General features: G+C 34.9%; 2 protein-coding genes across 3 annotated transcripts in view; one reads left to right on the top strand and one right to left on the bottom strand.

The window, feature by feature from the left end:
- The window catches only part of IFT74 (intraflagellar transport 74), a 35,343-nt gene extending 9,430 nt beyond the window's left edge, over positions 1-25,913 (bottom strand). Inside the window, exons 1-15 of one of the 2 annotated variants that reach the window (XM_059492143.1) lie at positions 25,843-25,913; positions 25,173-25,319; positions 24,585-24,720; positions 24,045-24,093; positions 23,149-23,247; positions 22,885-22,945; positions 22,404-22,463; positions 21,421-21,482; positions 10,220-10,358; positions 9,127-9,189; positions 8,349-8,492; positions 7,227-7,267; positions 5,947-6,026; positions 3,087-3,140; positions 673-770 (exon numbers count right to left, since the gene is read on the bottom strand). In XM_059492143.1, coding sequence (XP_059348126.1) covers positions 673-770; positions 3,087-3,140; positions 5,947-6,026; positions 7,227-7,267; positions 8,349-8,492; positions 9,127-9,189; positions 10,220-10,358; positions 21,421-21,482; positions 22,404-22,463; positions 22,885-22,945; positions 23,149-23,247; positions 24,045-24,093; positions 24,585-24,720; positions 25,173-25,295 — 1,209 coding nt within the window. In that variant the 5' untranslated portion in view covers positions 25,296-25,319; positions 25,843-25,913. Of the gene's footprint in view, positions 1-672; positions 771-3,086; positions 3,141-5,946; positions 6,027-7,226; positions 7,268-8,348; positions 8,493-9,126; positions 9,190-10,219; positions 10,359-21,420; positions 21,483-22,403; positions 22,464-22,884; positions 22,946-23,148; positions 23,248-24,044; positions 24,094-24,584; positions 24,721-24,835; positions 24,900-25,172; positions 25,320-25,842 lie in introns of those variants that run through there. The other variant, XM_059492145.1, reaches the window with a different exon arrangement.
- LRRC19 (leucine rich repeat containing 19) lies at positions 14,191-20,864 on the top strand. Its single transcript, XM_059492553.1, has 5 exons — positions 14,191-14,286; positions 16,713-16,805; positions 17,722-18,232; positions 18,428-18,631; positions 19,829-20,864. The coding sequence occupies exons 2-5, from the start codon at positions 16,722-16,724 to the stop codon at positions 20,149-20,151; spliced, it is 1,122 nt and encodes a 373-aa protein (XP_059348536.1). The 5' UTR covers positions 14,191-14,286; positions 16,713-16,721; the 3' UTR covers positions 20,152-20,864.
- Positions 25,914-26,045: the final 132 nt, after the last annotated feature.

Below are 26,045 nucleotides of genomic sequence, written 5' to 3'. Positions count from 1 at the left end.
AGAGGTACGAGACAAAATAATCAGAGAATCAAAATATTACTCAGTTGAAAGTTTTCTATAACATAAAAAATCCATGGGAGCCAAAAACATTAAAAAGAATACAAGTCTTGAAAGTGAGAAAAATGGCAGACTGGAAATGAGAACAGTTTCTGAACTGCTACATTATTAATTTGTAATATTTACATTAAATATTATGTATCAGGGTAGTTCAGACATACTTTTAGTAGAGGGACAACTGAAATATTTTTAGTTCAGTAAAACTAGTGACAGAATACCCATGAACTGAGTTTTGCAAACTGTGGATAAACAAAATATTGCAGTAGTTTTATTTTCAGTATTTGGAAATGTTTATCATTATTAATGTTAGTTATAGAGAGATGCAGAGTTATAGAAATGATGAAAATATTCCTGTGTTCTGGTTACAATATCACACACTGTGCAAAACCCTTCCCCTAGAAAAAGAGAGAAATTAAACAAATCCTTTTTTTAACTACAGCTGTTTAATGTTTAATCAGCTGTAGTTTAACATGTTTAATGTTAATTTTAAGAGATAATTATGTAGATAAATATAAATATATAAAATCCACCATCCTTCTTTATCCAGCTATTCTCCTGTTTTGTGCGTCTGAAGTCCTAGCTTGCCAAAGGAGGATGAAAATGCTACATGCTTACCCTGCTTGAGTGCTCCAGGAGTGCAACAATGTTGGCTTCTATTTGGGCCTTTCTTTCCAATTCCTGATTCTTCACATCTTCAAAAGTCGCTAGAAAATCTAGGGATTAACAAACATAAAAAAGAAGGCTCTTACTTTTATGGCTGCAATGTTGTTTCCAGTCAAAACTTAGTATTATATTGGAAGCAGTACAGTTTGTGATAGGTTACTGTAATTGTTTATTTAAAAGCCAGGTGGTAGAGACCTTGAAACTTGTCAGCTTACTGACCTTGTTTCATTTGAATGCTGTGTATTTCACAGATTCATAAAAACTCTTGAATGCAAGAAAGTGCAAGAGCTCATCAAATTAATTCACTTGCTCCAAGACAAAGCCAGATCTATGTCTGTAATTCAGATGTTTGTCTATATTCTTCACAAACAGAGCTCCTAATACATACTTTACAGTTCTCCTGGATAATCTATTTCAATGCTTGGTAAGTTTGATTGGTAGGAAGTTTTTACTAATATCCAAACTGAAATCTTTCTGCACCTAGTGGTATGTTACTCCTTTTCTATCCTCCATGTATATGTAGAAATAAATTATTCCATTATTATTTGAAACAGCCTTTTTACACATTTGACAACTGTCATAAATTTTCTAAAATAAAAGACAAATTCTTTTTATATCTCCTTGCAGGTCATGCTTTCTGCATACTCCCATCAGCTTTCTTAAGGACTGACAGCCCCCTTCTTTATGAGCAGAACTCCCATCTGAAGAATTTGATGCACAGGGAAAAAAATACTTCAGATGTCAAAAAAAATTACACTCCAATGTACACCTACTGTTGTGGTATTTTCCTTGTCAGTTTGATACTGCTCAGCCATGTTCACTTTGTCTTTCACTCTCTGAGCCATACCACAGAGGTGTACCTAATGAATCGCTCCCTGCTCTGCATTTTCGCTGTTGATTACTCCATCCAAGTGTAGAAACTTAACACTAAGTCGTTTCCAAACTTTTTGTAATTGATTTCTAACATAACAGATGTATACTAAATTCTAACTACGTGCTCCAACATGATTTCAGCTTTTCTGATGGACCATTTTTTGTAACTCTTCTGTCAGATACTCTCTCCCAATATCCAACTGATTAAGAAAATACTGACTAACCTGAACACACTGACAATCCAACACACTGCAAAACACCACGCAGTACATCCTTTAATTTTGGCACTGAATCTTTCAAAACTAATGATTTTTTTAACTTAATGCACAATATAGATTAATAATGGACAATATTTGCCTAGCTTGAATCTAAAAAGACCACAAGACAGCAGAGGTTATATTGAAGTTAAAGTACACATAATCTGCTACACCTTCCTTTTTCTGCAGTATTTTTCTGACACAAAAAAAGGAAAAAAAGTTGTTTGTACTTGACAAATCAATACTAGTGTTATTCATATTCCCATTCCTGTAACATTTACATATTGTTAGCTTGCATAGTTTTCCCAAATTATTTCTGGGAATTGATACTAATCTGACTGGCCTGTATTTCCCTGTCCCCTCTTCTTCTACATAGGCACCATATTTCCTCTTTCCCCATCCTTAAGACTCCTGGTATTCCCAAATCTCTCAGGTTTCAGGTCCCCCAAATCACTAACTGGTCTAGAACTTTAGCAATAACCTTTAATGAAGGGTAGAAGCAGAACCAAAACCCAAAAAGTCAAGCCCTGCAGACTCCATCTGCATTAATATGGAAAATCCAGATCAAGTGAGCTTTTGTCTCTGCTTCTGAGGAAACCTGGCAATTTGAAAACACAGAAACTTGCTGTGTTTTTTTATTAATCTTCTTTTATTATCAGCTGAGACCTTTTTCTCAGTATCATGATAGCCATAAGTTATATAGAACATTTTTGGAGAACACTTAAAAACAGGTATTATATCCCTTGAACCTCCATGGCATGTTTACTGACCGTTATCCCTTTTGCTGAGTAACAGACCAACTTTTTTGGTAAGCTGTCTCCTACAGTATGAAAGGAATAAGGTATACTTAAAGTCAGTTGTTTCCATCCTCTGTTAGTTGCTACTGAAGTCTCTACATCATTAAAACTTTATGACATGTAACAAAGCTTTAGAAACATTCATCTTGAGTAAATAGATATGAGAAGTTCTAATTTTATAGAATTACATTTTATCTACAGTCTTCCATGCTGAAGTTCTGCTTTAATCACTCAATCCATTAATTACAACTTTGCTTTCATAAAATAAAGTTGTGTTTCTAAGACATTTAATGGTTGATAAAAAGTCTTGAAAGATGCTCTGAATATTTGTGACTGTCATGTAAGGTATCAACTATCTTGTCTGCAGAACAAGACTGCAGAACTTCATGCAAAGATCAGCACATACACAATATTAGGTAAATAATATAAGACAACTTACTGTCCATGCTCTCTTCCCTCTTCTTCAACTCCTTGTATTTCCAATTTTCTTCCCCTACAAGACATGTACCATTGATTTAACTTCATATTGTCTCAGGCCTGGATTCCTTCATGAAGGTAAAATGTCTGTCACAAAAATAAAATTTCTACATGCCTAGGAACTACAGGATTCACCCTATTTCATTTAATGTAGTCAGTTCAACTAACTATATTATATATATCTTTATATTAAAAAAAGAAGATACCGTAATGAATCAGTCTCAATGCAATTTTGACAACATTTCAAGGTTACAACTTCTGACAGACAGGAGGGAGATAAATACTTGGGCAAAGGAAATTCAAAGGGGTTTCTGAAGTTAAGTGAATTTCAATAATGGAGAACAAATGCTTCTTTGTATTTGGGCACCAAGATTAGTTAACAGTTTCTGCAGCCCTGTTTAATGCATGAGCCACTTCAACTGCACTTTCACCTTTCATAAGGATATGCAGCTTGCAAGTGATAATCTCAAGGAAATAAACAGGAGAACTGTACAAGCAATGGTCTAGGAAAACAAAATGCACAGAAAGCTTTCTACAATTAAGTTGGAAACATTTCCATACACCTTCAATATACTGGTATTAGAAGTAAGGAATAACATTCATAGACAACCTATTTTTAAATTCAACTACTCGTTATAATTAACTCATAATTTGTAAGTATTACTAAAGTGGGACACCTGATATATCTGTCACAAGAAGATGAGACAATTCATTTTCTAGAAATAATTTTAAGTTTCAAACGTCTACATTTTTAATTGAGTTAATGACTTAGCCTGCTCTACTCTTAAGAATTCCAGTAATGAAGACCCATGAAACAGAGCTACATAATCTGTCAAGTGTTTATAGAAAAAATGTTTGAAGTCCACAATTTTGAGATGTCTTTTCAGTAAGTTTTCTTTCAAATACACCACTAATACACAACTGTCTTAACCTCCTCTTCAATGTATGAAGGGTTAAGTCTGTTGCATTATGAGTTAATGCTGACTTTGACTACTCATTAAAAGTTTACTGCTAGTATACAGGCCAAATAATATGTGGGTGAATTATTTACTTATATAGATTTTTTCTGGTAAAACCTAAAAATAGTTATTCCAGCATCGTATGTTTAGTCTTTGTCCAGCTCAGAAATATTTCTAACACTGAAATACTTATCCTAAAATATTAAATAATCCTTTGTTAAAATGTCTGGATATTTTTTACTGGCTATTTCACCTGATATTTACATAAAAAGCTTTGGAGCTGAATTTTGGGAATGCTATGTAATAATGTTTAAATACTGATCCAGAAGTAAAGTCACTGGGGAGGGAGAGAGCACAGGAATTTCAAGGACACACCAAGACACTGATTTAGAGCAGAAGTATGAATGGCCCTCTGTGATCTTCTCTCCATTCACTAGGGAAGGCACCACTGGCAGTTTACATTTCTGTGTCTTAAAGCTACTCTTTATGAGTATCTTTAGTCCCTCTGTGTTACACAAAGAGGTATAATTCCCTCTGTATTATACCTCTAAGTAACTAGATTCTGAATATTCTGACTGGTTCTGATATGCTGACAAAGAGCATGTGCTTTTTCCTACATATGCTTCAAAGTCTTCTTCAACAAATTTATTTTTCTAAAACAAGAGACAGTCAAGCAACGAATGACTCTGTGTGTGCACTAAACTATAAAATGTGAAAAGCAACTCACTTCTTACCTTCTGTATTTCTCCAAAGTTAAAATAAAAAAATAGTTGCAAGCCAAACAAAAAGGAAAAACTGAAGAACAATAAAGTTTGCAATGATATTATCTGGAAACACAAAGCTAATAAAGCAGTCTTAATAAATTATTTCCAAAAATATGAAGTATCTGTAGAAATATGAAATATTTTGCCAGGCAAAAGATGATAAACAGATGTCTGAAACATTTGCTTAGAGGCAGATTTTTAGATATTTATTCAACTGGAATAAACTTACAGCTATATTTTATGTTGACTGCACAAGGAAAGGCATAAAGTAAGAAGAACGTAATTCCTCAATCCTACAGAAGTTAAAAATTTTGTAAAGACTTTCAGAATGCAGGCATATATTTATCTAATTCCTATCTGAACAAGATTTCTTACAATCAAAAGAAGTTTTTCCTTTGCATGGATCTTCCTTTTATCTATAAGCTTTTACAGCTTTTTTAGGGCCCATGCTCAAACTGAAGTTACTTCCTCCAGAAGAGAAAGTAACCACAGAACCACAACTTCCAGTGCTAGGAAAAATTCCAAACTAACCTAGCCTAAGCATCAGCAGCATGTGTTTGCTGGAGGTCAGTGTAAGCTAAGGCCATTACCAGGCAGCTTACAAACTCTTCTTGCCAAGATTAACCCAAGAAGTTTCAAAGACAGATAAAAATAATACTGAATTCAGTCTACTTTAGACATTGCTATTAAATATCCTCAATTCCACATTTGCTGACAGTCTAACAGACAATGTAAAAGGTAAAATTAATTAAAGCATTTATAAATATGAGTTTGTTCTGCAGTGCTTCCAGTAAGTTAAACTTCTATTTCCCAAAAAATATTAAAAATAAAATAAAACAGAAAACCAGCCAGCTGTCCTATTATTTTATATGGTAATTTCCAACATGAACTTGTTGAATGTACCACTAAAGGTGGGTACTCCCCAATTGTTATGTCTGAAAAGAAAAGGCTGTATCTGTAGGCACAGAACTTCTCATGTTGATGAGTTTTCACTTACCGCATAAGCCTCAAAATTTTAAGCAACTCCTAGGTATAACAGTTTGTTATAGAACAATCAGATGCAGCTCTGCATAGTCTGCTACAACTCTAATCATATTACCTCGATGGTTCTCCAGATCTGTATCAAGTCGTTGAATGACCTTTTTAAAATAATCTATTTTTTCTTTTACTTCTGCCAACCTAACAAATAGATAATGAAAGTCAAGGTTAAAACTGTGTTGTAAAAGACTTACTTTATTTTAGACAAAACTGAAAAGTCAAGAATAAAAATAGAAACTATAGATTTAATCAAACCCGAAAGAATAATGGGATTCTTGTTATTATAAAAGGTATATGTAAATCATCTGTCACTTAGTCCTCTGTTTATTAAATAGAAGTTCTGTAGCTCCTCTTTATTAAAAAAACAATTTTTGTTGAGTCATCAGTAATTCTTAACTTACTCAACTAGTCCCTCTGCTGGTTGCTATTCTTAAAGTACAACATAACTGTTGTACCTCCAAAGAAGTACAATATAACTGTTAAACAGCAATAACTGTATTTAGTAAAATCCACTAAGAAATTTCAAAATAAATCACTCGGCTATGCAATCAATCAAAGTGTGAAATGAAACTACCTTTAACATATTTCTACATAAAATCTCAAATATAATTCTTTGTTATTGTTATTTATTAAAAAAAATCTGTTAAACAACTCATTATCCAATTAAAATCCATTAAAAATTAACAAATAATTTTAGTTGGAAATATTGCTTAAAAGAATTTAATATTGTTTCTAAGAGATTTTATTAATTATCTCAGTTTTTCTTTCAAGAAAGAGAAATCAAAAGGCTCAAAACCAGAAAATATTGTACTTTTTTATCTCCCCCTCAACACATTTATTATAAAATTTACTTGACTTTCTGGCCAGTCTTTGGAAAGACCCAGTACCTAAGAATCAAGAAGCAATGCCCTACTACTCTTTAGAATGGTACTTCTGTAACTCTTAGGCTTTAAGAACACATAAACAAACTTAAAAATGTGACTGCAGTGTAATAACGGTTAAATTTCATAGCTGTCTCAGAGGAGCATCTCTTACAAATCAATGTCTTCTTCAGCCTTAAGCAAGTTTAAATTAGTGCTACTAGAAATCTATATTCTCAAGGCGTGTTCCTAAGGGATGGAAGTATCTTATTATGCAGATCTAAATGTCTTATCACTACAAAACTTGTTTACCTGAAACAGAAGAACATATTCTATTCTCTGTGGAAGGTTAGACTAGTACAGGTTTGAAGATGTGGTGATGTTCTAAAAGTCTATAGAAATAGACTTTGTGAAGGAACACAACCATGTGTCTTTAGGGTGTACATGTAATTTATAGCAACAGTATAATGGAGTTACTCACTGTCTTTCCATGCTTGCAATTTTTTGACTATCATCTTTAACCTACAAAAAAGTTCAACAACTTTAATATACAAAATTAAATCTACAAATGAAAAGAGGAAAATTATATAAAAATCTGAATTCAAAATACAGAGAATAGAAAATTAGCATTTGAAATCACAAATTTGTGACACAGTCCAACAAAAAGTGAAGATTTAGGCATTATGTCTTCCAAATGGTTAAAAATCATACTTTAAAAAATGAAATACACTTACCATTGGTCATTCAGACCAATAATCTATAAAGTATCAATGGTCAGTTACAATATAGGCCATTGTAAACTGATCCAATTACTCCTGGACTAGTATACCTGTTCAGTATCTCACAAGGATACTCTCTGGAGTTAGGTTACAAGAGCTGTTCAACTGGATCAGTTTTCCCAACCAACATGTCTCATGAATAGGAGCAAGTGAACCACCTGAAAACCTCACCATACCAAATTTGTTCTCTTAAAATAATAGAATGGTTTAGGTTAGAAAAGACTTTAAAGATCGCCTGTTTCCAACTCACACTTCCTTCTACTCCCCAGTCCTGCCATGGGCAGGGATGCCATCCACTCGATCAGGTTGCTCAGGGTCCCCATCCAACCTGGCCTTGAATGCTTCAAGGGGTGGGGCATCCACATATTCCAGTACCTCACCATCCTTACAATAAAGAATTTTGTCATAACATCTAGTCTAAATCTTCTGTCTTTTAGTTTAAAAGAGTTTCCCCCATCCTATAATTTTCTGCCTGCGTAAAAGTCACTCGTCCACTTTTTTATAAGCCTTCTTTAGGTACTGGACTTTGCTATCAGGTCTCTTCAGAACTTTCTCTTCTCCAGAATGAACAGCTTCAACTCTTTTATCTCGTCTTCATAGAAGACGTGCTCCAGACCTGAGATTATCTTCACAGCCTTCCTCTGAACCCACTACAATAGTTTTGGCTGGACCTGAAATATCCCAACTATTTTTAATGTCAGATTATTTGCACTGCCTAGAGGACAGATAAAGGCAAAGTTCAAACCTAAGTATTTTCAAGTATTATCACCCCTAAAAATGCTGGCTTGGAGAATCTTTGACGTAACAACATTTCCTATTCTTGCCTGCTTTAGTAATCTCTCTCTTTCCTCCTGTGGAGACTCCATGTTCTTATCCTCAGCAATCATTCGATCTCGATGTTCCTTGAGCTCATGGAGCTTTTCATACAACTGCACAGCTTCCTGTTTCACCGCAGAGTGTGCTATTTCCTGTTGGGAAAAGCAAACACCTACTAGCTGTTTTCAGATGGGAAGAGACCATTGTGGCAATCATGTTTTAGTACAGCAACACTTACCTATACATTGCAAGTGAAGCTTGTTTCTTACAAAAAGCACAGAGACAGTAAAAAGCACTTTATAAAGTACTTTATAAAAAGTAAAATTCATAATCCATATTGTCAATATTTCATTTTCTGGAATAGAATATCCCAATCAGTTACTTCTTGATTTACAAGTTCCTCCTTGGGCCAATTTTCTGAGGAGATTTATTACTTCACAGTTGCAGGGGATTTCAAACTATGTACAACATTCAAAAGGACTGAAAAATATCTAGCAGTATTTGAAAATTATACTTTCTGACTATATGCTTCAGGTCATAGATCCTTTTATTCATGAAAGACCTAGTATGAAAAAAAAATCCCTCAATAAGATATTTTTACCCAAAACTGATTAGAAATTATTAGTGGAAACCAGAAAGGCAGATTTGCCTTTCCATACTAAAGCATGATCCTACAGTATCTGAAAATTTAGGGAAAAGAAATTACACATATTTTTTTGATTGTATTATTCTTTACACTAGCATTCAGCGAAGGTTAGTATAGAGACCACTTGTTATCATACATACAGCTCTTAGACTCTCTTCCTTCACATTTAGTGCATCCAATTCCTGCTGTTGAACAACCAATTCCTAAAGAGGAAGCAAAATGCAAAATTCAGATAAAAATTACTACTTAACTAATTTTTTGATCTAAACTTTAGTATGTATCAAATACTGTAAACTGTCCCATTGCTGCTCTTAAAAATTTGTAACACAAGACTCTGTCCAGCTCCTTCACATAACTCAGATGTAGTAAACACTTGCTTTCAGCATCCAACTTTTCCATTACTCTTATCATTGTTATTTGCAGTTGGGCTACTACCAAAAAATTGTTTGCACTTTTTCTACTTTTTTTTTTTTAAGTCAGTACCACTGGTAGAATTTACTATCTGTATTTCAGGAGTTTAGAGTCAAATTTTAAAATCTGAATCACGACAGTTTCTTCATAGTCCAGAAAGAGACAGGTAAGCCCTGACTACTGATTCAGCTTATTCTAAGACAGATAGGAAACATGGAACTCATCTCTGTACAGACCATACAGAGGAACTTTTAAGACACCATGCTTGAACTAGATCGTCCCAGGGAGCCTAGAAGTGTTACTCCTGTTGTTAACATACAGATTAGTGAAGTAACAAACATTTTATACAGCCCAGTTATTTTTTTTTTATACATTCAGACATGCAATAACAATAATAACAATAACAATAATAATAGTAATATTAGAAAAAGCTAGTCAGATTCACTTTTTTACACAAGAAGAAAACTTTCTACTGAAGTGAACTACAAAAATTGCTGGGGTTATTTTTCCTTTTCTCCTGCTTTTTACACATGATGAAACATCTAAGTATCCCAATGGCTTTTAAAAACTGCATGTCAAACCCTAAATTCAAACAGAAAATTGTGAACATTATTTCTTCCTAAAGCATGAAATACAAGAAGGCAAAGCACTTGGTCTCAGCCAATTGCCTAATTTCCAGGTACTTCTACAATTGATTAAGATACCAGCAAGCTTTTTTATTGTATTAGTCTGTTGTCAATTTCATCAGTATTTAAATTTTATCTAAACCCCAAAAAGCCTATTTAAGAAATATTTTAGGTAAGCATAATGGAACAAGCCAACCTGGGAGAGTTTCTCATTAGCAGCTTTTATCTCCAGATATTTAGCCTGATTTTCCTGTGACATGTCTTTCATTATGTCATCTGCCACAATCTTTTCACGCTCGATATCTTCTTCTACAGCTTGAATTAACTTTTCTGTGCTGTAAAAATATAATGTTTTTGTAACTTTTACTGGTAAATACATATTGTAAACACTTATTTCAAACTCCAGTACTCCTTAGCTTCACTGACATGCTCAGTGTAACAGAAAAAGTCTAGATGCTATAAAAGGGTGTTACCAACTTGTATCCAATCTTCTTGGAACTGAATTAGCAATACAAACGTTCACAAAATGTAGAGAAGATGAAGAATTCTCTGCCTTTATAATACCCACATGGTATTTTCCAACACTCCCATACTGTCTATCTGCATTGGTCTCAACACTTGCAAAAGTATGGTACTACCTCTCAATCAGGAAATTTCTGGAGTAACAACAAGCAGTTTGAAGAAAGTAAGTAGATATGAAATTTGTGAAAGCACATAAAGAAAACATAATACAGATATCAGGATTTGACAGCATCAGATGATGATGATGAACAGATTACTTTTTGCAAAGAATTGTTAATTACTTTAGAATGGAGAGTGGTTTCAGAGGTCTGAGTAGTGTAGTTTTTTAACTATGCATTAATTAGGACATTTGATATTTTTTACATTCTTGAATCAGGACTTTATTCTTGTTAGAAAATGGATAGCTTGCAAATTCAAAAACTTTACCATTCCAGCTATAGTGAGCTACAAGCAACTGTCTTAGCAGATTTAAAGAACACATAAAGAACTGTTCTCACTGTTTTATGATAAGTCTAGTAATTTCTGTGAAATTCCTGAAAGCTAGAGAGTCAACTTGAAAACATACTTAAAGGAAATTAAAACTGAGACCCTGAAGAGTGTACCTTAATTCCCTTCATTGTTCATGAAAGATTGCTATAATGGTTTGCTTGTTTCCAGAGCGATTTCTCCTGTTAAAAATTACAAAATCGGCAAAATACCTTCCTGCAGGACTTTTCTTCATCTGTTTTTCATTAACTTTTCCTGAGTTGCAAGATGACAAGTTATAAATTGTGTAAATGATACTATTGAATCAAAGAGTGCAGACAAAAATGACCTCAAGTTTAAGAGATGAGGCAAAATAGTGGAACTGCACAATGATAATTTCAGGGTAAGGAAATAATGAAAATATTGTAGAAGCATATTACCACACCTGAGTGGGCGCGGCTGGTGAGAGAGAGACGGTGAATCTTGTTTCTTGAATCAGAAGGCTTGACTTATTAATATATGATATAATACATTATAGTTATACTAGAAAGAATATAGAGAGAGGTTTTGCAGAGCAGCTAGGCTAAGCTAAGAATAGATAGAAAAGAATCCACAACAAAGCTGTGGCCAAGGACTCAATCCCCTGGCTTGCACTGGTGATTGGCCCTTAATTATAAACATAAAACATGAACCAATCACCAATCAAAACAGGTGCCCCTGTTGCATTCCCCAGCAGCTGATAATAATTGTTTACCTTGTCTTCAGAGGCCTCTGGCCTCCCGAAGACACAGAAATCGGAAAGAAAGGATTTCTGTGGAGAAATGTCTGCGACAGAAGCAGGGCAGAACTGACATTGGAATGGACTTCTGAAGGTTGTCTGGTCCAACCTGCACACTACGCGAAGCACTGTCACCTAGAGCAGGTGTCAGTGTCTTTTTTAGGTTTTCAGTATCTTGAAGGATGGATATACCACAATGTATATCCATTGCTTAGGGCAAAGCTTTGATGCTTGTTTACTCTTACAAACAGAAGAGTTTTCCCTGATATTTAAAGGGACTTTGCTGTTCTTAATTTTCAGTCATTCTCCTGCCCTTAGGGATCACTGAGATCAGCTCCATCTTCTCAACCCCTGCTCATCAGGTATTTACTTTGATAAAATATCCACTAAGCCTTTTCTTCTGGAGATTAAACAATGACAGTTCTCTCAGCCTTATCCCACAGTATTCATCACTTACAAGGAATTCTCAAGAGTTTCAAAAATGTAACCACTTCCAACCAGCTTAGATGAAAGATCCACAATCTCCAAGACATTGAGGATATTATGTAGCAATTCTGTCAGGTTAGCAGGCCATGCAGCAAAAATGCTTTGGACCTGATGATGATGAAACAAATAAAAATCATGATCTCCCACTTAGTTTGGCAAATTTTGAGTGCACTGGGACTGTATAAGAAATACTGGATAGTTGTAACGTGACATTAAATTTAATACCCTCTCGAAACTAACACTAATTTATACAGACCTACTCCAAATATGAGTCCCTCACTGCACGAACAACAGTTTATAAATGGTTAATTATGTTACATGTGTTAATGGAAAAGAGATTTTTTTAAGCTACATCAGTAGTTTGATCCAAGACCTTTTGGAAGGCATGGAGCTAGGAGATGTCAGGGAGCTTTCATGTTACTTTTTTACTGAGTGCGCCTCATGCCTCAGTGTGGACCTAGGAAAGTTGTTGCAAGGTCTTAGCAGTGATAGTTTCTCTCAAATCAAGCCCAACTGCGGACATGGAAGAAAGAAAATTGAGAAAGTGCAGTAAAAAATTCAACAAAATGCTAAGGGTGCTGATTTTCAGAAGAAATCTCCACTCCAGATGTAATTCTCCTGGAGACATTGTAATATGGCTTAGAGGGATCTTGTATTTGAATACAAACACAGTGCCTTTCCTGGAGATCGCTGGAACCTTCAAAAGAGTGGGAATACAGTTTTCTACATGTATAGCAACACCACACTTGAGGGCAGTGAGGTCTCCAAGCTCTATAGGATTTCTCTCATCTTTGCCAGAGATTTAAAGTGTGCAAGACAGGACAAGGAAAGAAACTTTTTTTTCCAGCCCCCTCTATTTAAAGTGTGTGGACACATTACAATGTAGCCTCTTTACATGAGGCAATTCTCCTTTTCTTACATGATATATACTCCTGGCTAAATACTTCAAGATGATCCAGCATGTCCTTGAGACTAGAAATGTCTGACTTACAGTGACGCTTCTTCTCTGGCAGAAACCTTGTGAGGGGAGGCTGCAACTTAATGATTTTTCAAGAGGCAATAAAAAAAATTAGCAATGGCTGTCACAGAAATACAATTCATTACCAGAAATAATTTGAACACTATGCATGAAGTTGAATCAGGGATGAGGCTTGGAAAAATTGTAGAATGTTTTGAGATATTGTGCAAAACAAAAGCACCAATAACAACAAAGACATAGTGAAGTAAAACAATTTATAATGCCACATATTGGAGAGGAATGGAGATAGAAAGGAGATGAACTGCTCTGTAGTTTGGTGATATGTACTGGACAGAATGAGTACTAATGCAAGTAAAAATGCATAGGACACAGCACTTGTATATTAATATAATCCCTTTTTTTCAACCTGTACATAGAAATTCACTCCAGAGAAAGTATGATTTGTTTTTATAACTTCCTGAAATACAGCCCTAATTACAGACATCCTTACAGGGCACATAATTCTCTGTAAATAATGACCTTTATCTATGACCCTGCAGCTCCTCTGACAATGATATTTCCAAAACACAAGTATTAAAATGGAGTTAACTAGCTACTAGGAAGCTTCACTTTGGTATGCACACATCCTGACGTTTTCTTCATTTGATGAATGATCAAATTAAAAATGCAAGTCTTTTTCTGTCTCCATAATTTCTTTAACTGATTGTAACTCAACTTGCTTGTAAATCACCTGTGGCATTTAAACTCACTGCTTCCTCTACGATCTGGAACTTGACACTTCAGCATACTACAGTTAGACTTTCCTATTGGCTGCTGATCCAATTAAATCCAAGATGATTATAAGAAGTTGCTCAACTTAGTCAATCTTTTGCTAAGGATTTTCTAGGTTTATTATTTTTTTACACTGCCTGGTTATTCATCAGGTACAAAGGTTGAAGAAAAACAAAGTGCTGTTTCACCATATTATTTCTTGCCACCACACTGAAAAATCTACACATGTGTACATACGATACCTCTCAGAAGCAACCAAAAGGTAAGATACTTGGCAAGTCTAATTCAAAATGCAGGCAAAGATTTATTACTGTAACTTGGTTGCTAGACAGGAAGCCAACCCTACTCAAAGTACATTAAAATTTCAGGAATTACTATGAACCTTGGACATGCTGAGTTGTTAAGTAAATTCTACTCCATTAAAAAGCTGGGGAACAGACTCTGAAAACCAGATCAATTCTATAAACACAATCACCTTCCCAGAAAATTAATTACATTATCTTTAAATCATATCGTTTTCAAAGTTCTCAGAAAGAAATTTTTAAGAAGGCTCTTCTAATTACAAGGAAATATCAAAGTGCTACCAATGTATTGCCAGTGTTTTGCCAGGCTAAGTCTCTTTTCAAAGCACTTAGCTTAAGCAGCAGCTCATAAAAACTGGTTCCAGTAAAATGCTAAACTGCAACTAAAATTACAGATTCTTTCCTGTTCTTTTACTGATTACACAGGTTCACGCACAAAAAATGCAGGTAGTCACATTTGTAAGAAATCCCTACCTTTTCAGCAGAAACTTAAGTAAGAGCTAGGAGTTATGTTTTGTAATATGTGCAACTTAGATTTTTCAACTTATTAATGTACAGATTAACATTAAAAACAATACCTAATATATTTTCCCATTCTATTTAAGACAGCTCTTGTCTTCTAATCTGAAGACTTCAATAATAGTATTAATCTGTATTTATAAATTGCCAGGTTAAGATCTGCTCTGTTTCTGAACTTATAGGAAGCAGTATCTTTAAAGTACAAATATGCTGCAAGATCCAGATGTTAAAATGGCCATTTTGGGAGTTCTCAAAGAGCATCATGTCTTCCATTAACAAGACACAAACTGAGTAAAAAAACATGCAGGCCACCAGTACCACCACTGACAAGTGCAAAACTTAATACAGAACATAATTCCACAGGGGCTGCTGCTAGCACCCCTTATCCCTGCCAGGGATAATGGCTAAATGGTAAAAGGTTTATGAACTCCCTCTGTATTCAGTATAAGTTTCTGACAGAAGTAGAAATACACAATGGATCAGAGCATTTTAAGTGGCATTTATCTTCCTCTTCTTTCCAAGAAGTTATGAAATTTCCAGGCTGATTCAATTTAGGTGAATAAGGTCAATCCTCTGGCATGCACATATATAAAAGTTATCAAATAGACTTAATCAGTTTGTTCTATGACCTCATTTATTTCATTATGATCAGCAAAGGCCTTCCAGCACTCATTTTAAGGACTGGTGGAGGTTTTGTAAATCTGACAGGCTGCCTATGTTTAGCATTGTTTGTAATTAAACTTCCTCATGTAATTTCCTCCACTCTTTTCTATTAAATTCAGTGAATATTCTGTACAGCTCACTTTAAACAAGTATCTTACACTTTACCTTTTGCGTTTCTATTACTTTGCAAGATAGAAATCTGGCAAGGAGATACTAATATTAACTTGACACCCTATCTTTTCAGATAAGAAAAGATTAATTAAGAAAAACTGGAAAAATTAAAGGTTCATTACCTTTTACATAACATTTTCACTCAAGTATAATGAATGGCATAAAGAGGGACTAACTTAACATCTCACAGATATGGTGTAACATTTCTGCTCAAAATTAGTAGCCACTACAAATAGTGTCTGATTCAAAGGCAATGACTGAGAGATCCTTTCTTTGAGAGATGTTAATGTCACAGTAAATACCATTTGTAGGAGCTTTCCTAACTTTCAAAAAATAAGGCTTGAATCTATACAAGAATTCTGTCAACAGAGATTGAACCATGTTTAATTAGTTCCAAAGATCAGAGCAACAACTATACCTTCATGACAGAAAAGTGCCAGTTTATGTCATGTTATAGGTTACATTATGGACAAGAAAGAGATGAAAAGATTTATCTTCTAAGTAAATATTCACAAAAATGCTTAGTAACTTACATAAGAATGTAAAAGAAATCTGACTGGAGAAACCAACAATTCTCTAGTAGAGCACTCTGCCTCTGTCAGAGCAACAAGAGAAATTGTATGGGGAAAGCAAGCAAGTTTCAATACTTTCTGCAGTTTACTCCAATCATAGCCTTCCAGTACGCATAACTGCTTTAACAGGGATAATAATGAGTACAGCCTGCCAATTTGTTTTATACATTTATGATACTCTTCTCTATTAACCTGTCTAATCAATCCCTTTTCTAGTTGCTGATACAGTCTGCAGACTGGATTTTAGGTTTGGCTCAATTAAGTGAAAGCTGAATTTATTAATTCTGATAATCCCTGTTTTTTCAATTAATTTTGCATTACAAAGTATTTATGATTTATGTAGAACAAAATTTATTAAACTATCATTGAAATAACTGTATCTATTAATTTCTTAAACAATCACTAGAGAAGACACAGGTATAATTCTGGTCTTGATATGTAAAAGTGTTGTTTTTTACTAGGCATCAAACATGAAACTCTATTGGCTTGTGATCTGGGCTGGAACATTGTTTTTGAATCCAGTCACTGCTGACTGCAACATTACATCCCAAACCGTAAGTTTTACATTGATCTGAACTACCCTTACTTTTGAAAGATACACTTGAAGTAGAAGGCATTTTAAAAACTGTTTCATAAACATAAAAGTCCTGAAGAAAGAAATACAAAAATGCAAGTAAGAAGTGGTTTTCTGTGTAATGGACAATTAGCTGATGATAGTCATTGTAAGTGGGTAAATAACACTGAAGCATATTTGAGATTATTTTGTATCTCAAATTCTTCCAAACAATAGGAATGCCTCTTTACATATTTAAATACTCTTTTCAGAAAACAAAAATATTTCAAGGTATTGAGAGTAAAGACTCAAATCAAAAAAGACTCTAGCTATGCTAACCTTTAACACAGAAAACCAAAATGAAGTTAAGTGCCATAGCATACATATATATAACAAAAGTTTAGTTGAAGGTCTGCTCTAAACATGTTATTTTAAATTAAGAGTAAACGTAAATTAAAAAGAAAAAAACAGTTTAGAAACTATATTTTAATTCATTTACAGTCTTGAGTAGATCTCCTCTATGACACCTTCTTTCCAGATTATGTAGGAAAGGAATTCTTTTTATACCCAACAAATAATACATTCCAAATATTAATATTAATTCCAAAATGGTATGACAAACTGGTTACATTTTGGATGATCATCACATAAAGACTCATATATCTAAGCACTAAATCGTCTGGAACATCAGGTCTCTAGACACTAGGAGGATTCATTCCACTCTCTCACCAGACCATGAGTTAATTAAGAAAGATGTAGATAAAACTTAATGAAGAGCAATATAACTTTTCTTTTAAAGTGACAGCATTAAAAAATAGAAGATCAGTTTCTCTTGCCTTTAAGAAACCTCACTGAGACACCATCTTTAGCAGACTTTTCTATGGTATTTAATTGTTGTCATTCTCTTTTTTCAACAGGTTGCTTGTGAGGAGTCGGCAAAGAACCTCTTTAATATCTCCCTCAACCTTTTTCAAAATGTTACTAAATTAAGCCTCAAAAAGATCAAAATCACTTTAGAAGATCATGACAAAGAGATTCTTGGGTGTTTTATTAACCTCACTGAACTTTATCTGAATGAAAACAACATTACTGTACTGAACAATAACAGCTTCTACAATCTGAAAAATCTCATTACTCTGGATATTAGCAACAACTGTATTAGCACAGTTCATAAAGCAGCATTTTCAGGATTACATCAACTCTCAGTGTTGAATCTATCCTATAACATGATTGCTCAACTGGATTCTGATACATTTACTTCTCTAGAAAGTCTGAGAGTTTTAAATCTACAGTATAATTTTCTGAAATATTTTCATATAAAATCATCCTTTAAACTGACTAAAATTGCTTTAGCTGGAAACCCATGGATCTGCTCCTGTGACCTCCTTGACTTACAGATATGGCTAACTGCCTCCAATGTGACATTGGGTAAGTTTTGGTAAGAGCAGCATTTAATATTTTTTTACATCAAATAACTTTACTGTGCTTTTTTTTCTGATGTGGATAAAATCAATCATCAATTTACCCATATTATACAGTAATACAATAGCTATCCATGAGATTTTTTTCAAGTGCCAAAAAATTACCAGCATCTCATAGCCTTTTCACTGCTCACATTCACAGAAAATGAAAGCAACACCACATGTACATTCCCAAACATGGAAAAAATCTCCATCAAGATGGCAGCTATCCAACCAGCTGACTGCATAATTGAAAATACTCCTTTAGAAAACCCTGTAACTTCCACTCCTCCTGTTAATCTTAGAAGTAGTGCCTTAACAGCTCTGACTCCAAACAACATCACTGGAAACAATGGAACACGTGCAGGTAATACACAGATATTTCACTTTACTGCTTATGAGCTGTTTGACTTGCTGTTCAATGACTTTATAGTGTTTTGCATCCCTAGTACACTCTGACTTTTCCATAAAAGCCAGGGCTACAAAGCAGGCATATCTCTATGTCCTGGTAAACAGTCACTGACATTGCAGTGAATATTAAGGTCTATTGAGTAGGTGTTCAAAACAGATAAACCCCACAACTCTCAAATTATACTAAAAAATGATGATGAAATTTCAAAGCCCTAAAATTCAGATAATTGTCTAGATCTCTGCCTAACAGAACTAGGGAAACAACTTTCAAAAAAAATTGCTTTTTCCAAAATAACTGCTTTCTAGATGTAGTTGTCTTTCTAAAACATGATAGCATGAACTTACAGATTTTACTCCCATCCTAACTGTGCTCAGTATAAAGGATGTGAATGTGCCTGCTACACATTCTCTGGAAATTTCAGTGATAGTCTCCTCACCTTTCAATGTTAATCTGACATGTCAGTTAACCCTTCCATCCTGAAATGCTTTACTTCCTTCTTCTGGTTAAAGCAAGAAAATTATCTACAGATATATACACAAGTTATAAGCTTACCACTGTGACACATTTCTTTAGCTGTATCACCTTATAATTTACTTATAGGGTAGTGGCAAGTACACAAAAGCAGCTTCTAGATAAAAACTACTTGCAACTACAGTTTACTGAAATTTTTATTGTTAAAGAAGCACAGCTGAAAGGATATGCCAAATAAAAGGCATGATATTTTAGGGTTCAGACATTATCATCATATAAAAAGTAAAGCCTGGGAAATAGAATTTGAAGGCAATTACTGATTATTTTTTTCCAAAGGTTATTCTTGGAATTTAACTTTTGGAAAAAAATATTTATATGTATTTATTATCTTTTATATGCCCCCAGAGCTTTGTCTTTGAAATAGACTTTGAAACAATTATTTTTTATAAATATGCAAGGTAGATTTATATTGCTGGGAAACATACTATGCACATACATTATTAGTCTCTGTTACTGACTCCCTAACAACACAGCAACAACAAAGCTCTGGAGACACTCAGTCATTCCCCTACCAACGTTTACTTGGTGAATTTTCAATTTAACTATGAAAAAAATCATACTTGAACTCTTACTAGTATTCCTCATGAAGATTACTCTTCTTTTTTTCCTGTTTTTTTAAAGAGTTACCGCTTGTTGGCAAAAGCTGGACCTTCCTAGCAGGCGTCCTAGGGTTTGTCCTAGGCACCACACTCTTGATTCTCACTGCTGTAAAATGCCCGGCATGGTATCACTACTTGATCAGCTACCGTCACCGTCGTCTGGAAGAAAATGACTCAGAGATGTTTGAACAGGAGTTCTCAGCTGACATGAGTCCTTCTTCAACATCGGGCACAAGCAGTGAAGAACCCATTGTAATATTTGAGAAAGTTCATGCATGTAGAGATGAAGAAGATGGATTTATTGAGGATAAATACATAGATATTTATGTAAATGAGGAGCGTTAATGTCTTAAACAATGGATGTTGAACTGACATTTAAAAAATGTAGTACACTTGTACTTCAATTTTATGCTTTATTACATGCAATACAGAATGCAGCCTATCTCCTTTCATCTTGCCAAATTCTTGAAAAGATTTTGCTGCATCAATCAGGAAGTTAAAAAAATGGGGTCACACGCATGCACTATTGGCACAACAAATACTTTAGAACTTGCAAAAATACTCATAATCCACTTTTTATAAAAACATATTTGGCTACTTATATTGGGGGGCTTACTATATATTCTTTAACATGCACAAAGTAGCAGGTGAAATTGGCATAATTATTAATGCTGCATTGTGAAGAGGTCTAGAAGAGAAAAATAATTTCTCTAAAATGCTGAAGCAGACCACAGCCAGACTAGGGGCTGGCTCCAAATCAATCAGAGCTGTAACAGCTCTGAAGTCTATTAGGTAAAACTAACACAATCAGAGAAGGGAGCATTTGGGTACTTTTTGACCCAAATTAGCACAGCAAGAAAGACCAACTGCTGTATTCCCAAAAATGTGTATGTACAGTGCAATAAAAAATTATCCTTACTGCATTGCTACTGAAGCAAGTACTTTCTCTTCATATTTTCTTAACACTTAAAAATTAATTCTTTCAGGGTGGAACAGAGAAACTTGTGAGCTGTTGAAACCTACAGTATTAATACAATGTGACATTATTAACTGGTAAATTTTTTGCTTTGGAGTGGTTATTGATACATAAAATCTCATTGCTGAGATTGCTTTCACTGGCAACAAGCAGGATCATATCTTCTCCTGCACCTATCTTGTCCCTAATTTAACTACCCCAAAAACTCACTCTCAGCCTATCACTACACAAGCCATTCTCATGGCTTACAAATTCTTATTTCAAGCATCTCACCATCCTCATCTGTCCCTCTGCACAAACCTACGTTACTAGCCAAGCAAAGGTCTACTTCCCTGCTTGCTTTCTTCACTCTGCTGCTCCACAACAAAACTCCCAGAACTTGACAGCAGACTGCAAAAAGACAGGAGTCTCTAGTGCCACCTAGCCCTTCCTGGATGGCAGGGTAACTATCTTCAGAAGAGTTACTAGAGTTTAATGCTAGGAACTCCAACTACAACCTGGCACTAACGTTTATCATCTTGAAATTGTTCACACGCATTGCACTGGTATGGTAGCATGTAACACCTCAATTTTCCCAAGCTGAGTTATGAGAAGTTGAGTTATTCAAAAATGAAAAACATACATGTAAATTTACTTACGCTTGTCTTTCTGTGAAAATTTTATCTATATTCTGAGTGTCTCGGTCATTCTGAACCTTTAACTTAAAAAAAAATAAAATAAAATACAATCAAGTTTGTAATAAATCATGGAATCATATAGGTTGGAAAATGCCTCTTAAGATCATCAAGTCTAACCCTTAACTCAGCACTGACAAGTCCACAAACAAACCACAACAACATGTACACATCTTCTAAATACTTCCAGAGAAATCGATTCACCTCCTATTTCTGTGGGATTTATTCCTGAAACACTTCCTAATATACTGTTTAAAACCACACAGATGGGATGAAAAGCATTCTTCTCTTTATGACACAGACATGTACCTTTATTATTCAACCAAATGCAAACAAAAAAAAAAGTTATTTTGACCAAGAAATATTCAGGTGATCTTTCAAGTTACCAAAACAACCTTTACTGAAACTGGTTTCTTTTGTTTATGGAAAAATTGATCATAAGAAATAAAATCTGCATAGTGCCATTCATGCCTTAACACTTAAAAGGCTGTATTAGAAATAAACAAGGAAAGCAAAGGAAGAACAAAACTCTTCGATATTGCGGTGGCTATGTCAGAGACCTAGTTAATATTTTTACACTGGAGACATTTAGAAGGCTGAAGATAAAAGAGAAATTAATGTCCAGAAGATCAGGCAGCTTTACAAGGCAGTACAGTCTGCTTAAATTTGGCTAAGACTAGTGTTTTGTGCTCCCAAAAAATAAAAAAGATAATTTAACACTCATAATTTGGGGTGACAACAGCCTTCTCAGATGTAAATCACAAAAAACCATCATGGGACAGTTAACACAAGACTTCAGGCAATTTTCTTACTGCTAACATGTTGCCAACATTATGAATAACTTAATTTGAAAAAAATGGCTTTTTTATATATGTCACACATTCAAAGCACCAAGAAAGTAACACATCCTTTCATTGTTAAAGCATAGCAAATATCCTTATTCTTACCATATTGTAATCACGGATCACTTCTGCCATATCTGTACTGGTGTTAAGTATATCCACAACCTGAAACAAGAAAGAATTCCAACGTGTTACTGCTCTCCTTTTCCTAAAAAAAACCCCCAAAGTCAGACAAAAGGTTCATGAAAATAGCAAATTTTGGTTATTGCAATTGGAAAAAACATGATTTGGCAATCTGAATAGATGACATGTCATTTTTAGAAATAATCATCATTATATGTCGCTGTTCTAAGCACTGAAATATTGCACAACACCAGTTTCTTAAATCCATATGCAGATGCTTCTCCCAATGTATAGTACACTTTTTGTTTACCTGTTTCCATCTCTTTCCTTGCCAATAACTGAATAAAGGCAGTATTAACTAGTAAATTTTCACATAGAAAGGTCAAAAAATTATTCAGAATAAAGCACAAGCAGCAAGAGAATAAATAGGAGCATTCAGTATCAAAATTCGACAGCAGCATACCATGTTGTAGTCTGCTAGTTGACCTTGAAAATCTTTGATTTCACCAGCTAAAGCCTCTGCCCTAAATATGAAACAAAAAGGTCAAACTTCAGATGGTAAAGATTTGCACATAAAATAAAATAATGAAAAATTATTATTAATTAAAATTAAAAATAAAATAATGAAAAAAACAACTACTTAGTGATTCCTTGAAGCCTGCTCAATACTCGAAAACAGTCTTGTGACTTAGAAAGTTAGCGCTGCATTAGCTGCAATTTATCTCACCGTTTTTCATAGGACAAATAGACAGATTTCTCTTGCTTGTACAATTCTACTTCTTCCTGCAGCTTGTTAATTTCTGTTGTAAGTTCATTTATTTTACTTCTGAAAAAAATAAAGAAAAAAGAATCATCAACATTTGGATATCCAACTAAAGCACAGCTAAAACAGTAAACACATTTTACGATAGGATGTTTGCAATTAGTATCTCTCACACTGCACTTTGTTTCAACTCAGCATTTCTAAGGAGACGTAAGTGCAGAAAAAAGCAAAATGGTTGTATCAATTAAAGTCCTAAGTAGCTGCTGGAAAACCTTGGTATGAAATAAAATGTTTTAATTAGCTTTTTGTCTCTGCTGGCAAAACAAATGTGGAAATAAAAAAACCACAGTCTAATTTCACAGAATGTGGGTACCATCCATATTTAAAATTACATATTTTAGGACTAATTATTCAACAATTAGTCCTAATACGAGCAACTGATAAAATCCTGCATGCAATAGTTTGCACAAGGTCTTGCCTTTGCCATTGCTAGCTGAATGTATAATCCAAGCAAATAATCTGAAATGTATAATAAAAAATTTTTGTTTTGCAATGGTACTTGTTAGAAATGGAGCTATCAGACCTAATAAACATTGGAGCTGGAAGCTCAGAATCACTAACCCTCCCCTTACTAACACTGTGAGAGAGTATTTAACTTAGCAAGCCTAACAAGAAAAGCTCAAGGGAATCTACTTCCTTTCGTCCTACAGAATATCTATACGCAAATAACCTTCACTTTTACAGCAGCACTCCTATAAAAGTTCATTATACATGAACACCACTTATTTAATGCTATTTTCAAGCTGCAACTCTGTGTCTGAAAGGGAACAGACCATTAAATGTGTGCTGTTAAGACATACCTCAGCACGCCAAGGTAGTACGTTTTATCCATTATCTGTCTCTGAGGACCTGATAAAAGAAAGCAATATGATATTTTGCTTTAGATGAACTGTAAATTAGGAAAACAATTTGCAAAATTTACATTAAAAAATGTACAATATCTTTTGGTGTCCCTATATAGTTATTATGTAATTTTTAAAAAGAAGACATTTTTGGACTGCTGTGAAGATAAACATTACTAATACAAATATAAAAATAGTTACGATGTAACAGAGTATTTTAAGTATTCTGTAGTGACGGAAGAAGACACAATAACCTTGTTTTATACTTTTGAATTATTTTTAAAGACAGCTCAGTTACAGAAAAATGCTTATCTTTGGCTACCAAGACTAATCACAGAAAGAGGGACGCTTTAATTTTCTCTTTCTTTTTGCTCCTCCTTTTAATCACAGCTCCTCACTCTGCAATTTACACAATGATGAAAAGCTTCCCTTTAAAAACCTAAATATTCTTTCAAAATGTTTGCAGACATCTTGAGGGTTATTTTCAGTATAAAATACCTTTCACTGCAGTTTTTATTCCACTTAATCCCTGTTGAGTCACTGGGCGGTCTGCAACTTTAATCTGAGATGATAAGACTCCTCCAGGAGTCAAAGAACCACCACGAGAACCAGGTCTTCCTGTACTAGGAGGCATCTATAAAAATACAAATGAAAAATCTACCAAGTCTGAAATATAACTTTATTATCCTTAAGCAATTGCAAAAGCAGTTAAAAACTTCAGTTAGTCTCTTCACTCTTTCTGTAGGAACCTTTTAGCATTTACATCTCTTCAAGGAAGCAAAGCTTCAGATGAATGTCTGCTGTAGAAGGTAAGGATTACTTTTGAGCAGCTGTTCATTGTTCCATCTATCAGCAACATTAATGCTATTTAGGTCTCCCAGGTGAACTCTGGATGCTGGATGTCCCTGATCTCCTCCAGGGAAGATTAGCAAAACTTTATACAAAACTGAAATCTTAAATTCTTCTCAAAAAAAAACTTCTCCTCACTCTGGTCTTGGCACTAAAAAAAATAAGATTAGCAAAAACAAACAAACAAATCTAAAGACATAAAAATTAATGATATATTTTTAATATTTTCTAACATACCGCTGTTCCTACTCTGCCTGCTGACGGAGTCCTTGATGAAGAGGCAGGCCTTGATGAAGAGGTCAGTCCTATTCCTGATCTTAAGGCAGAACGAGCTGTGGGAGGTCTGTTACCGCTGGCCATACTCGTTTCCTTTTTAACTTCTCTCTGGTAAGAAAGGAAATCATCCTTTGATTTGCACAAGGTCCTTAAAACTATGAGAAACCGACTCTTTAAAGCATAACTCTTACTACAATGTTATGGGGGGGATAGTTTCGGTTTTTTTAGCAATTTGCAAAGTACTTCCTTACTGGATGGTACGAGAACATGAGCGGCAGGGCTCGGGAAAGACCACTTAACGTAAGCTGAGGCAGCACTCTCTTTTCAGTGTTTAATGAGCTCTCAGCTTATTCTTGTAGCATTTATTGTTTCACTATCTGAATGCAAATCTTTAATGAAACAAACTGGAAGTGAGCAATTGGTGCAAATACTCATTCTGGTTATCTACAGAGGGCCCGTAAACCATCACCCATCACTACAGCAATCCCAAACCGCGCTGTCCCTCACAAACCCCGGCAACTTTCGCCACCCCCGAAGGAGCCCATCAAGGAGCCCATCAAGGAGCCCATCCCAGCCGCACAGCAGCGCGGAGCCAGCGCCGCGACCGCCCGGGAGGGCCCCGTCCCCTCACCGCGCCCCTCAGCCGCCATCAGCCCGCGGGGAGCGCCGCCGTATCGCGGCAACCGCTCGCGCGGGTATCGCGATGGCCGCAAATCTCGCTCCAGCCGGCCGTGCATCCCAAAGACTACGATTCCCAGAGGGCCTGGCGAGGGAAGAGCGGCGGCACAACCTCCTGCGTGAAGCGCAGTGCTTGCCGGGATAAGGAGCCTCGCC

This window comes from Ammospiza nelsoni, chromosome Z, assembly GCF_027579445.1.
Source record: "Ammospiza nelsoni isolate bAmmNel1 chromosome Z, bAmmNel1.pri, whole genome shotgun sequence".
In the NCBI taxonomy this organism is placed as follows: Eukaryota; Metazoa; Chordata; class Aves; order Passeriformes; family Passerellidae; genus Ammospiza; species Ammospiza nelsoni.
The sequence above is the reverse complement of the archived record's forward strand: the minus strand, read 5'-3'. Positions and strand labels throughout refer to the sequence as shown.